The 15,385-nt window shown below is 32.4% G+C and overlaps 2 protein-coding genes across 2 annotated transcripts in view; one reads left to right on the top strand and one right to left on the bottom strand.

The window, feature by feature from the left end:
- Nucleotides 1–6,402: 6,402 nt before the first annotated feature.
- Nucleotides 6,403–7,770, top strand: LOC112010354 (L10-interacting MYB domain-containing protein). Its single transcript, XM_024042704.2, has 2 exons — nucleotides 6,403–6,777; nucleotides 6,901–7,770. Exons 1-2 carry the CDS (start codon nucleotides 6,427–6,429, stop codon nucleotides 7,474–7,476), a joined length of 927 nt encoding a protein of 308 aa, XP_023898472.1. The 5' UTR covers nucleotides 6,403–6,426; the 3' UTR covers nucleotides 7,477–7,770.
- Nucleotides 7,771–13,830: 6,060 nt separating this feature from the next.
- The window catches only part of LOC112010356 (probable LRR receptor-like serine/threonine-protein kinase At3g47570), an 8,413-nt gene continuing 6,858 nt past the window's right edge, over nucleotides 13,831–15,385 (bottom strand). Inside the window, exons 2-3 of the mRNA XM_065781062.1 lie at nucleotides 14,414–15,343; nucleotides 13,831–14,285 (exon numbers count right to left, since the gene is read on the bottom strand). Of these exons, the coding sequence (XP_065637134.1) occupies nucleotides 13,831–14,285; nucleotides 14,414–15,343 (1,385 nt within the window). The remainder of the gene's footprint in view (nucleotides 14,286–14,413; nucleotides 15,344–15,385) is intronic.

Below are 15,385 nucleotides of genomic sequence, written 5' to 3'. Positions count from 1 at the left end.
GAAAAAAAAAGAAAAAAGAAAAAAAAAAGACATTGTTTGTTCTGTATAAGCATTTTTTGTCCCTAAAATTTAATACAATCATTTTTAGCCAGAAGCATGGATACTTAATTTAGAGTGTTATACTCGTGTTGTATCTGTATTATACTTGTATTATACTAGTGTCGTATCAGCCCTTTCATATTATAATTTTTCAAAAATTTCTTGTGTCTCTGTATCGAAACTGTGTCCATATCTGTACTTTCTAAATTTATAGTCTCTAACAAATTTAAAATAATCATTTTTAGTCCCTAATAAATTAATCACTTTTAATTAGTTCTTATAAAGTGATAACATGTTAGAGATTTGGCCATCTAATAAAAGTGATTAAAAGCGATCACTTTAAACTTTAATGTCTAAAATCATTATGGACTAATTTTTAGGAACAAATCATCGTTGCGTATAAAGGTTTATTTTTTAGGTAACAGTTCAAAACAATAAAAGTACTGATTCGAGTCAATACTCGAGATTCCATCATTCATATATTTATATAACAGGAATACGTAACATTGGTTCATGGGGCCATTAAGGGTCTTCGTTCATATTATGAATCATATATAATATAATGGGAAAACGTTTAATGGTAATAACTAAACAGGGAAAAAAGAGAGGACCACCAAGACCTGGACCATGTCAATGTTTCACCCAAGTCTTTAAACATTTAACACTTCAACCATCTCTGATCCAATTAGACTGGACTTCAAGAATAATTAGTTGTGTTGAAAATAAACACAGATAAAGAAAGAGATTTGTGATAATTGTATATACAATTAATAATGTGTGGGTGTGTGTGTGTGTGTGTGTTTTTTTTTTCTTCTCTTTATTTGAATATAATCTAGGCAGTAGGGCTGTACACGGTGCGGTGCGGCTGTTTATGGGAGGAATTTTTGTACCACACCTATAGGGTGCGGTTTCCCTCATGCTTGACCGCACCTCACATGTAAAGGGGCAGGAACCGGTCTATTCTAGTTTCGATTCACCCTAGCGGTGCGGGGTGATTAGTTCGGTGCAAAAATAAAACAAACATATAAATAATAATAAAAAAAAAATCAATCCTCAAACAAGCCACACAGAATTATCAAACAACCCAAAAATTCAAAAAAAAAATGTTATATATATATATATATATAATTTCCACACAAAATTTTCAAACAAATTCCCAATATTTATAGAAGCATAGTAAGGAGCCAAGGAGAGGTAACCTAGGTATTGAGCATTATACAAATTCACATACCTGTTATTGAGCATCAAAACATACTCTTGAAACTTCTATATAACAGCCATGACAGAGGAGAGAAGAGAGAGGAAAACTTGTAGAACATTGCCATCAAACTGTAGAAGACGTTGTTTGTGAGTGGTGGTGAGTGGCGGAGAGAGAGAGAGAGAGAGAGAGAGAGAGAGAGAGAGAGAGAGAGAGAGAGAGAGAGAGAGAGAGAGAGAGGCGGAGATGGAGAGAGAGACAAAGAGGCGGATGAGAGAGAGTGAGGAGAGGTCGTCTTCGTCTAAGTGTCTAACTAAATATTTTTCAAATTTAACCTAACCTTTAAATAAAACGACGCCATTCCAAGCGCTCCTTTTTTTTTTTTTTTTTTTTTTAAAATAATTTTGACACTAAATGACACCTCTTTGAACCTGATAGTAAAATTTTAAAATGGGTAAAAAATGGTGTCGTTTTGAATCATATTTTTTTAAAAAAATTTAAATGAAACGGTGTCGTTCTAACTAGCTTAACCTAAACCCTATTTTTCCTTCTTCTTCCTTTGCTTCTCTCAATTTCACGCCAAACTGGTACTCTCTCTCTCGTCTCAATTTCTTTTATTTTAAAATTGATGAATGATTATATATTATATATGTTAAGTTAAATATATATATATTATATATATATATATCGGTTCGGTTCGGTTTCTCTTCAGTTTGCAGATCTTGCTGCCGATCACCGCACCGGCCGACTTCGGTAATGGAAAAAGCCTACCGATCACTGCGCTGGGAACCTTCGGTGGAGCTTTCAGTGGTCGGATCGGAGCGGTTTTAGGCGGCTTTGTCGACGTCGGTGAATTCTTGAACAGGCCTACTGGGCAGACTGGGGTTGAGAAATTGGTTGTCCATTAGCTCATGCTGTCCCTTTTGGGCTTGAGGTTTGAAGTCCATTAGTAGTTAGACTGAATTGGATTGAATTAGACCAAAGTTAACTAAATGGACCGAATTGAACCAAAATGAACCGATATGGACCATATGAACCCAATGGATTGAAGTAGATTAAAATTGACTAAGCAACAATAAATTATAGGCTTCAACTTCTAGATATTATATAGATATAGATGTATGATACAATGATAAATTTTTGCCCAAAGCATATAAGACTCTATAGATTCATTAACTAAGTTCAACTAAGAGGCTTGTGATTTAGTGACAACTTAGGTTTTCTCCAATTTATTATATTAAAAAAATTATTTAAAAAAAAAAAAACCTCTTTAAGCTCCGGGCTTGGCTCAAAGAAGTGCCCAGCAGTATTGAGCCTTTAGTGCTCCAAGATCTGATGAAATTTTTCTCTGAGGATTCAATAAAAATGCTTAGTCTTTAGATGCCTAAGAAATTTAGAGCCTCTATCTGTGAATTTACTGAATTAATTGGATTCATTGATAATATGAAAACGCGAAACCCTTTTATTATGTCAACTTTTTTCGATTTCTAACTTCTAAATTTTTTTTTATTTTTATTTTTTTATCAATTTGATTAATAAAATAACTTCAAAGCATTATATCACTATTATTTTGTCAAATATTATGAAAAAAAAAAAATTAAATCAGTTAAAAGATCTTTGTTACAACAACTCTACAAACTTCTTTTTTTCTAGATAGAGAAAAACAAAACTCTACAAACTTTTTTATTTTATTTTAAAGAGTTTCAATCTATGATGTCCACTTTTGATATAAAGTTATTAGACATCATGTTTAAGAACATTGCAACCATTGGAGAATTAGCATGGGCCCCCACTTTAGGTGTGCTACCTGATGATATTGAGACACGTAAGGAGGGGTTGGGTGAAATGTCTATTGGCTCATCTTCTCCAGATAATGATGATGATGATGATCCTAATGAAGTAATTTTAAAGAGTTTCAATCTATGATGTCCACTTTTGATATAAAGTTATTAGACATCATGTTTAAGAACATTGCAACCATTGGAGAATTAGCATGGGCCCCCACTTTAGGTGTGCTACCTGATGATATTGAGACACGTAAGGAGGGGTTGGGTGAAATGTCTATTGGCTCATCTTCTCCAGATAATGATGATGATGATGATCCTAATGAAGTTGAGGCTCTAACCTTAAACATCCACTTAACCCTATACAACCAACACAAGACAAAGGAAAGAAGCTAGCTTTGCCATCATCCACATAGGGAAAAGGGAAGAAAGGAGGAGCAGCATTGAAGATGACACTACAACTTAGTCGTATGTGTGATGTTGTGAAGTCAAGGAACTCGGTTTTTTCGATTGAGCCAGGTAGTTCTATTCGTAATGACATGGAATGTGTATGCACCTTGGATGACATTAAGAAGGGATCTGAACTCTACTTCATGGCATCATGTATTTTTCAAAAACGAGAGAAAAGAGAGATTTTTGTCGTGATGGGAGAACCACATTTATAGCTTCAGCTTTTGCAAGATGAAACAAGATTGTTAGGGGGGCACTACTTTAACAATTAACTAGGGTTTAGAAAAGTTTATAATAAGATAATTGTTTGAAAATGTGTTCTTTGTTAGGTTTTCGTGATCTATTGTTTTTTCCTTTGAGTAATGTGTTCATTAGCGTGGTTTAAACTTGTTAAGAAGTTTTATCAATGTTTTTAATGGTTATTATTTCTTTAATCATTTAAACAGTTTCTTTACTGTAATTTTTCTAAGTGTTTGTTATCATTTTTTAGGTGACATTCATATGGATTACAATGATTATATTGATAATAGTTATGATGATCATTCTTATGATGTGGAAGATGATGCTGAATTATATGATCTTGTTGTTGTTGGATGTCATATAGCAATGACATATTATATGAAATACATTGATAAACAACCTTGTAGAGATTTTTTTTTATCAAATTGGCTATAAATGGTTGATGGATTGTTTGATTGGTAATAAAGCGAAATGTCACCAAATATTTAGGATGAAGCCGCATGTTTTCCTTCAATTGTGCAATGTTTTACAATATAGATATGGACTTCAACACACAAGGCTTATTAGGCTTGAAGATTCAGTACGTATATGTTTGATGATACTTAGATAACAGATTGGTTCAAGAAATATTCCAACATTTTGGTGAGACTATTCGTAGACATTTTCACAGAGTTCTTAAACACCTTAACATAATGTCAATGGATATCATCAAGCCTTCTGACCGTACATTTAGTGAAGTTTGAAGATATATACAACGAAATCCATTATACATGCCACATTTTCAAGTTTCTATTTCATTCATTCTAATTTGCTTCTAATTTTTGTAATAACTCTTTCCTAAGTAACTTTATATTCTATTTTAGGACTGTATTGGTGCCATTGATGGTACACATATCCAAGTTGTTATTGGAGGGGACAAGAAAACTCCATATTATAATAGAAAAGGTGTGACAAGTTTTAATGTGATGGCGGCATGTGATTTTGATTTACTTTTCACATATGTTATGGCAGGATAGGAAGGTGTAGCACATGATGCGTGCATTTTCTTAGATTCTATCCATCAACAATCTGTCAATTTTCCAAAATCACCACCAGGTATATACTATTTTTATATATTAAATATATATGAAGGATGTTATTTATGCACATCTTTTTTTTTTTTTTTTGTTAGGAAAATATTATTTAGTGCCCGTTTGGTTCAACTTTCCAAGCCTAAAAGTTGGCTTTTAAAAAACGCTGGCAGCATATGTGCGTTTGGTGAGAATAAAAGCCAACTTTTTCTGAAAAGTTGGCTTTTATATTCCTTCAGGATTTGTGCGTTTCCAAAATGGACGCCTGTAGCTCCATAATTGAAAAGCTGAGTCCCAGCTTTTATTTATATCCGTTGGGCTCGTGGAGTTACAAAACTGCCCTTGACTAAAGGGCAAGGGTTAACACTGCAGAATATTCACACACGCAGCCCATCTCATCTGTCTTTACCCTTCAGAGAAATTGCTCTCGGCTCCTCTGAGCTCTGCGTAAGTCTCTCTTTTCTTTTGTCTTGAAAATCTTCTTCCTCTTCTTCTTCTTTCTTCGTCTTCTTCAGCGGCTTCCTCTGTAAATTTTTTTTTTTTTTTTTTTTTACATATCTGCTACCAAAAAAACCGCCGATCTGTACCAAAATTTTTTTTTGGATCTTGCATGGTTTTGTTCTTGCTAAAGATGTATTTGTTCTGTTGCTGGGTACTGAAAAAAATTTGTAGGTAGATTTACTCGTAATTTTTTTTATTTATTTATTTTGTGGATGCTCTGTCTTAAGTCCTCTGTCTTTATTTTGTGGATGCTCTGTCTTTATGGATGCTCTGTCTTTAGGTAGAGGACTAATGCTCTGTCTTTATGGATGCTCTGTCTTCGTAATTAAATAACTTTTTTTATTTTTATTTTGTGGATGCTCTGTCTTTATCTCAACTCTCATCTCAACTCAACACCCCCTCCCTTTTCTTTATCTTTCAATTCTGTCTCTCAAAACTCTCTCTCTCACTGTGCGTGTTCGTGTTCGTGTTTGTGTGTGTCACTGTGTTCGTGCTTGAAGATGGGTTTGTTTTTATTTTGGGTTTTACAGATTTTTTTAAAATTTTATTATTATTATTATTAATTTTTTTTGTGTGGTTCTTGATGCCATCATTGATTCAATAATAGATTGTTAACTTTAATTAACTCAGAATGAATGTTTGTTGAGTTATTACTCTGCATTAGTTTTTGGAGATGGGTTTGTTTTTGTTTTAGGTTTTACGGATTTTTTTTTTCTTTCTTTTGTGGTTCATGATGCCATCATTGATTCATATTTGGTGAATGTTATTAATTACTCATAATGAATGTTTGCTGAATGATCACTGTTGAATGATCATAATGATTATTAGGCTTGTTTGGTTGTTGCATGGTGAGGTGCTGTAGGGTGTGCGTGCTCTGCTAATGTGGGGTGCGTCTGCTGCTGATGGGGCAGGCGTGTGCAGCTGCACACGCATGCCCCATCAGCAGCAGACACACCCACATCAGCAGAGCACGCACACTTCATTAGCACCCCACACAACCAAAAGTTTTTGTGTTTTAATGTTGATTATTAGTTATTTAATTATCTGGGTTTTTAAGGTTGTGGTTGAAAGTCTTTTGCTTGATATGAATTTTCAAGTTTTATTAGTTATGTTATGGGGTTATATTTATTAGTTATTTTTATAGATGGGTAAAAAAACCTCTTCCAACCCTGAGGAAAAAAAGGCTAGAGCAGATTGGGATGTTAATCCAACATGGACAACTATTTTTTGTGAACTTTGTGTGGAACAAATTCAAGCTGGCAATAGAACAAAAGGTGCTGGCTTTAATACCAAAGGTTGGGCCAAGGTGGTGACTAAATTTTGTGATATGACCAGTCAAGACTATGATAAGGACCAATTAAAAAGTAGGTGGGATGTATTGAAAGGTGATTGGAGAGTGTGGGAACAATTGAGGAGTCTTGACACAGGTTTAGGTTGGGATGCAGTGAAGGGAACAATTGCTGCTCCTAATAATTGGTGGAAGCAGAAGTTGAAGGTGAGTTGAGTATTTTATTAATATGTGGTTAGTTGGAGATAGTTTATTTATTTATTTTTTTTTATTTTTATTTTTTTTTATATATTATTGTTAATTGAGTGAAATTATAATTACATTTTGTAGGAATTACCCAAAGCTAAAAAATTTCGAGAGAAAGGTCTACAGAATCTAGAACAACTTGAAATAATGTTTAGGGATGTCACAGCAACTAGGGTAGCTACATGGACCCCTTCTTCAAATACACTCCCTCCAACAATGCCAGAAGAGGGTGTTGGTGATTCAGATGGTAGCTCCGAATTTAAGGATAACCAATGTGACATAAGTTTAGACATTAATAGTTTGCTGCAAGGACAAACTAGTCAATCACGTAGTTCAGGACAAAAGCGAACTAGTGAATCAATACCCTCACAGAAGAAAAAGAAGAAGATAGGAGGAGCTGCAATGTTAGACAATTGTATTAGTCAATTAATAACTGTATGTCAAAATAGGAATGAAGGTACTTCTCGAGAGTCACCAAGTTCAATTGATAATGTCATGGCGATTGTGAGAGCACTTCCTGGAGTGGATAACCAGTTTGCGATTCAAGCTTCTGTTGTCTTACTAAAAAAGTCACATAGGGAGATGTTCCTAACTTTCAAGGAGCCAGAGTCAAAGCTGGAGTGGCTACAAGAAATGATTTGTTTGAACCAAAAGAAGTGACCAACCTTATGTAGTACTCTGTATTAGCTTAGGACTAATATTAACTTTATGTTGTATTAGCGTACGACTAATATTAGCTTTATGTTGTATTAACTTTAAACTAAGTTATGTGATATTTAGTATTATCTTTGGACTAATATATGTGTAATGTAAACACATTTGAAGCAACTGTTACAGTGTTATATACTTGATGTTGAATTGTTTGATGTAGAGTTTGTTGATTATTATGTTGATTATATTAAGTATTTGCAATGGTTGATTATTTGTTACTTTGTTGTGTAGCCTAAACCAATATGGATGATTATAATGGTACTCATAAGAGTGACAATTTTATGGAACTATTAATGGATGGGGATTACAGAAATTACTNAGAAGGTACAAAACACTGGTAAAAACTTGGTGCTTCGTTCGTTTTAGAAGTATGCTAAGAAGATATTGATGAAATATATAACTCAAGGTTGGCAAAATATTGAGAGAAAAATCTACAACAACTTGATAGAATGTTTAGGGATGTTGCAGCAACTGGAGCAGAACTCATGTAGTACAATTTTTTACATTTTTATGCAGTACAATTTAAACTTGGATTATTGATATGTATTTTATTATCTTTTTACATTTTTATGTAATACAATTTAAACTTGAATTATTGGTATGTATTTTATCATCTTTTTACATTTTCATTTTGTGCTCCATGATGATGAAAATTATTTAGATTTAATTAATATTGATAAGAAGTCATTAATGGTAATAACAAATAATTATGACACTAAAAATAACTAAACACAAACATTATTAGAATAATACCAATAATATATTTATTATTATTATTATTATTATTTAATAAGTTATGACATAGTTGATTTTTAATTAAGTATGAAATAAACTCACATTAAAAAAAAAAAAAAAAGGTATGAAATAAACTCCCTTATAATACACTGTCCTTTTTGGTAATTTACCCTTCAAACAGCAACTTTTATAAGTGCTAACCAAACACTCAGCTTTTTCAAAAAGCACTTTTTAACAGCTTTACCAAACACTCAGCTTTTTGAAACTCAGCTTTTTCATTATGAACTTTTTAAAAACTCCACTTTTTCATTATGCACTTTTATAAAAAGCTGAACCAAACTCACCCTTAGTTGATCTTGCATACCCCTTTAGGAATTGATATTTGCCACCTTATAAGGGACAGACTCAAGATACCATCTTTTCAGATTTTTGATGAGCTAGAAGAGGAAATCACCTAGAAAAAAGGTTAACTATGTTCACTCATCACTTAGAAGTGTGATTGAGCGTACTTTTGGAGTATGAAAGAATAGATGGAAAATTTTGAAGCAAATGTCATCTTACAACATTAAGGACCAAAGAAACATTGTAGTTGCTACTTGTGTTTTGCATAATTTTATTAGAAAACATGATAGGGAAGATGATGGATAACTAGGATGAGACCAGAAAGCAATAGTAGAGAAGAAGGTAATAGCAGTCAGACAAGCTCTAAGAATATGCATGATAAGGAGATGAAATTTATTTGTGAAAGGATAGCTTGGTCCATTTGTGGGTTGTAGATAGTATTTTCATTATTTCTATTTTGGAAAAATTTTAATGTTTTGGTTAAGAACTTTATTTATTTATTTATTATAATGGATTGTCTATTTATTTTATTTTATTTTATTTTTTTGATTCCAATCAAAGGAAGCAACAGTTAGAGCGACATAAGCATAGGCACTCCTTTTTGCTTTATTTGTCCTAGCTCCAGAAAAATTATGATATTTAATTCTCAAGGCTCTCCAATTCTTTGATTTGCTGGACAGTGATTCACAGGCTGCCTATTGGGGACATTGTTCATGCTGCTGAAAACTTCCTTGTACCTGATGTAATTGATATTGTTGGTAATAAAGATTTTAATATTTTTATTTTTCTAATCATTTTAATGTCTTTCTCTTGATGATTTTTTTTTTTTTTGAGAAACTTCTCTCTATGAATTTGATCACCATCATTATCATCGTTGTCATCATCATCATTCTTGTTGATGTTGATTTGAAATTTTCCTTTACAAAAATGATGATTGCTGGAAAAAAAAAAATTTGACAAGGTAGGTTTAAGTTATTTTTTGGAATTTACAATAAAACAACACTTTTTAAAACAATGCATGTTTTAAAAACACTGTTTTTTTTAAACACAGCCTATCTAAACAGATTCTTTATCATTAGATTAAAATACCAATCAATTTTTGGTATAGGCAGAGATTGAATTTCAAATCTTTTATTCACCCATAAATTTTTTTTACCGTTGAGCTACAAACTTGTGTGTGTTCTTTTTTTTTTTTTAATATACTCTGGGCTAGAAAAATTGGTTTTCCATTAGTTCATGTTCTCCATCTAGCAAGGCCCTGTCTTTCCTTATGAGGCATTGCGGGCTGGTGTGAACCCATGTCGTCCTAACCCATAGCATGCCAACAAGTCCGTTGAGTGTCTGTCAATTTCTCAGCCCAAATGGACTTCGTCTCCTCTGTTTAGGGCTTGAGGTTTTAAGCCCATTTTTAGTTGGCCCCAAAGAAAGACTTTTTAACAATAATTAATACTAGTAAAATTCTGTTAGGCATTCATAGATTTTGAAAATAGTTTGGTCTTTTTATATCACCAAGAGAATTGTTATAACAAATATTTGAACATTACTATGATTCTTATTATTTTGGTGTATTATGTAATTATCTTTTAACTAAAGCTTAGAGAGAAGTGCCTTTTGCTAGTTAAGTTCTTGTTTTTGAGGGGTTGAATGAAACCAACCGCAAATCACAAGTTTTGTCAAAATAAGTGTTGTTCGTTTTTAATTTTTTTGCAAGTATAATTTTTTTTCTTTCCTTTTTTGCAAGTTAAAGTGTTCATATGAATATCTTGACTTATGGGCATGACCAGGAAGACATGTCCTTGTAAGTTGTAACCCTAAAAGTCTTTTCACACTGATTTTACGACCTGTTTACATGACACACTCTTTAAGCTTTAATGGAGATATAAATCGCGTGGACAATAATTAGGTAGATCAAACTGGGGTTTCTGACCTGGAATGAAAAGTATGTTGGAGAAAACTCCAACAACTTTGCTATCAAGCTTGGATCGGCTCCATTCTTTAAAGCAATATCACTGAAATTGTTCTATCCTATCTATCCAAAAAATAAAACAATTACAGTAATAAATATGTTAAACATAAAGGAAAATCTCAAAAGTAATGATTCTCTCTCTGGAGACTGAGTTTTACCAATCATCTAAAAATTAATGATAATAAATAAAAACAAAAGACATTGTTTGTCCCTATATAAGCATTTTCAGTCCCTAAAATTTAATACAATCATTTTTAGCTAGGAAGTATGAATACTTTATTTAAAATGTCATACTCTTGTCACAGCTGTGTTGTACCAGTGTCATATTAATGTTGTATCAGTCGTTTCATATTATAATTTTTCAAAAATTGTTTGTGTCTTCGTATCGTACCCGTGTCCGTACTCGTACCTATATTCACGTTTGTGCTTTCTAGATTCTTAATCCCTAACAAGTTTTAAAATAATCGTTTTTAGTCCCTAACAAATTAAAATAATCACTTTTAGTTCTGATAAAGTAATGACATGTTAAATATTTGACCATCCTATCAAGGGACTAAAAGCAATCACTTTAAATTTCAATGTCTAAAATCGTTCATGGACTAGACTTTAGGATGCATAAAAGGTTTCTTCTTTTCCTGTTTTTTAAGGTATCAGTTCAAACTTCAAATCAATAAATGTACCACTTATGATTCGAGTCAATACTCGGGATTGAGTCATACATACCTGGGGACATTAAGGGTCTTCGTTCACGTTATGAATCATATATAATATAATGGGAAAACGTTTAAAGGTAATGACTAAACAGGGAAAAAAGAGAGGACCACCAAGACCTGGACCATGTCAATGTTTCACCCAAGTCTTTAAACATTTAACACTTCAACCTTTTCTGATCCAATTAGACTGGACTTCAAGAATAATTAGCCGTGTTGAAAATAAACACAGATAAAGAAAGAGATTTGTGATAACTGTATATACAATTTATAATGTGTGTGTGTGTTTGTTTGGTTTATTTATTTATTTATTTTTTATTTGAATATAATCTGGGCAGACTGGGCTTGAGAAATTGGTTGTCCATTAGCTCAAGCTGTCCCTTTTGGGCTTGAGGTTTCAAGCCCATTAGCAATTGGACCAAATTAAACCAAAGTTGACTAAATGGACCGAATTGAACCAAAATAAATCGATATGGACTATATGAACCCAATGGATTGAAGAAGAGTAAAATTGACTAAGCAACAATAAATTCTAGACTTTAACTTCTATATATTATATAAATATAGATGTATGATACAGTAATAAATCTTTGCCCAAAGTGTATAAGACTCATTATAGATTCATTAATTAAGTTCAACTAAGAGGCTTGTGATTTAGTGATAACTTAGGTTTTCTCCACTTTATTATATTAAAAAAAAGTAAAAAATAAATAAATAACCTCTTTATGCTCTCGGCTTGGCTCAAAGAAGTGCCCAGCAGTATTGAGCCTTTAGTGCTCCAAGATCTGATATAATTTTTCTCTGAGGTTTCAATAAAAATGCTTAGTCTTTAGATGCCTAAGGAATTAGAGCCTCTATTTGTGAATTTACTGAAAATTAATTGGAATAATTGAAAATATGAAAACACAAAACCGTTTTATTATGTCGACTTTGATCAATTTCTAACGTCTAAAAGTCTTTTATCTATTTGATTGATAAAACAACCTCAAAGCATTATGTCACTGTTATTTTGTCAAATATTATGAAAAAAAAAAAAAAAAAAAAACTAAATCAGTTAAAAGATCTTTGTTGCAAAAACTCTACAAACTTTTTTTTTTTTTTCATGATAGAGAAAAATATTTTACAAATTTTTTTTTTAATTTTATTGAATTTCAATCTATGACGTCTGCTTTTGATAATTGTACTATTTGTCATCAAACTAAGACACTAACTAATTTTTAGTGTAGACGATAATTAAACTCCAAATCTCTTATTCAACAATAAAAGACTGTTGAGCTACAAACATGTGCGTGTTATTTTTTCTTTTCTTTTTTTTTAATATAATGCAGGCTAGAGAAGTTGGTTTTCCATTAGTTCATGTTGTCCATCTAGCAAGGCCCTTATTTTCCTTGTGAAGCATTGTGGGCTAGCGTGAACCCATGTCGTCCTAACCCATCGCATGCCAACAAGCCCGTTGCGTGTCCGTCCATTTCTCAGCCCAAATAGACTTCGTCTCCTCTGTTTAGGGCTTGAGGTTTTATGCCCACTTTTCGTTGGCCCAAAAAAAAAAAAAAAAAAAAAAGACTCTTTCAACAATAATTAATACTAGTAAAATTCTGTAAGGCATTCATAGATTTTGAAAATAATTTGGTCTTTTTATTCACCAAGAGATTTTTTATAATAAATATTTGAACACTATTATGATTATTATCATTTTGGTGTATTATGTCATTATCTTTTAACTATTCTTTATTAATTTCTTGTTCAACTGTGAGATTTTCATCTAAATATTTTATTATAATTTGATCAAAATGATGGGAAAGGATAAGTGCTAATTAAGTGATTCAAGGAATAAACTCAGAGAGAAGTGCATTTTGCTAGTTAGGTTCTGGTTTTTGAGGGGTTGAATGGAACCAACCGCAAATCACGAGTTTTGCCAAAATAATTGTTGTTTGTTTTTTTTTTTTTTTATCTTTTTGCAAGTATATATTTTTTTTCTTTTTTGCAAGTTTATGTGTTCATATGAATATCTTGACTTACACGTAAAGCTGCCATTGTCCAAAAGAGCAAAGTGTATATAATCCCAAATTAACTCCAAATGCTCTTGAGGATGCTCAAACATGATACATATTGATCAAATCCAAGCAATATCAAAACTCAATTCCAATAACTATCTTTGTAAGTATATTGACAATCACAATTTTCTGAAGAAGAAGATTTCTCTCAGTCAACATAGAGTTTCTAAACTTTGGCCAAGTGCAAACAACTAGAGAGCTTCAAATTATTTGCTTCATTGTTTTAAACATAAACTTGGCCTTCAAAAGTAGTCATCAGTCTTGTGCACCTGTGGTGAAGGAAGATAAATTTTTAATTAGAAGAGTGAGGTTTTCTCTACTGTAACAAGAATTTAAAAGATTTTCTTTAATTCATTAGCTACAATTTAGTAAATTAAGTATCAATTTTATTTTTACCTTTGAGAAAATTTACAACACAAGAAAGCTCATTTGTGTGAGAAACGGTTTAGTAGATACATTACCAAATTATATCTGCCAAAGATTTAAAAAAAATTACCTATCGCTTGAACTCTGTTTGAGTAGTGTGTACACAGGTTCTAAGAAAGTTTTGCCGAATTGAAAGCAACTCAACTACAACAGCACTAATGTTCATCCTTTCTCTCGGAATTTCTGTGGAACAAGCAACTCCAATTCCGAGTATCAAAATCAAGCATTCGTGTATTTTGAAACTTCCATTTCGATTACCATTACAAGTGTCATTGATCCTTCTTTCTTCCTTTTGTCCTTCCCCGAGAATAGCAGGATCTATAATGTCAATTATTTGTTTTGGCAAAGTTTCTTTGACAAAGTCACGAAGACTTAAGTTATCATGGAACATGTTATCCGTTGGTCTTTTTCCAGTAAACATCTCTAATAATAATATACCATAACTATAAACATCACCGTATATTGATACCTCATTTCCCATTCCATACTCTGCAATTGCACATAACATATATTGTAATCGGCATACTTTCAAGACAAAAAAATAAAAATAAGGGAAATAAAAATTTTTAGAAGATTTAAAGAATGATTTTCAATGGCGTGAAAAAAAAAGATATCTAGAAATTTTCATTATAATACATCTATCTTTTGTATACAATACATCCTTAGTAACAGCATATTTTCAAGCTTAAAACTATAGAAAAAAAAATATGGGAAAAGGAAAGCAATTAAATTTAAGAAATGAAAAATAAATTTACCTGGAGGAGTATAACCAACTGTTCCTCTAACCCCAATGGAGCTTGATTGATTAGCAAAACAATCTTGGGAAACATCATGAAGGAATCTTGCTAAGCCAAAGTCGCCTACATGTCCAATCAGGTCATCATCGAGAAGAACATTACTGGGCTTGAGGTCACAGTGAACAATTGGTGTTTCACAACGATGATGAAGATAATCCAATGCACTAGCAACATCAATGGCGATATTCAATCTTTGAAGAAGACTAAACTTCCTTGGTTCCTCAATAACCTCATTTGTTCTTGGAGTTGGATGCAACCACTCATCTAGGTTGCCATTTCCCAGGAACTCGTATACCAAAGCCTTAAAATCATGACCTTGATTGTCAATGCTCGAACATGCTGTGAGCAACTGTACAAGATTTCGATGTCTGATGTTTCTTAGAACCTCACACTCGACCTTGAAACTTTTGGAAGCTCCATGGCGCCCAAGTTTCAACACCTTGATAGCAACTACATGTCTATATTGATCAAGAGTTCCTTTATACACTGACCCAAAACTACCCACACCAATTAGATTATCAAAAGAAAATCTATTAGTAGCATTTAGGAGACTTTGGTAAGATACATTCAAAAATAAATTTATTGAATCACTTGAGGTATTTTCTCTCCTTTTTTTCCTTGAAGAACACAGAAATAAAAACAATAGAACCAAATTTACTCCAAGAAGCCCAAAGAGTATAAAGATTATCCGCTTCAACGTAAGAATCAACTTGCTCTTCTTGGATTTTTTGTTGCTGCAGTTAGGAAGTTGAAACTTTGGTATGCCCCCACAAAGCTTACCATTTCCTTAATCAAAGTTGCACTTGCATTCTTGAAAACTTCCCATTA

Source organism: Quercus suber, unplaced genomic scaffold, assembly GCF_002906115.3.
Source record: "Quercus suber isolate HL8 unplaced genomic scaffold, Cork oak 2.0 scaffold_256, whole genome shotgun sequence".
NCBI lineage: Eukaryota > Viridiplantae > Streptophyta > Magnoliopsida > Fagales > Fagaceae > Quercus > Quercus suber.
This window is presented reverse-complemented; position numbering and strand designations above follow the sequence as displayed.

What these genes read in the sequence shown, in the direction of transcription:
- LOC112010354 (XM_024042704.2), top strand. Translation starts at nt 6,427, where the DNA reads ATGGGTAAAAAAACCTCTTCCAACCCTGAGGAAAAAAAGGCTAGAGCA. An exon ending in GGTGGAAGCAGAAGTTGAAG is followed by an intron (nt 6,778 to 6,900) that starts GTGAGTTGAGTA and finishes TACATTTTGTAG; the next exon opens with GAATTACCCAAAGCTAAAAA.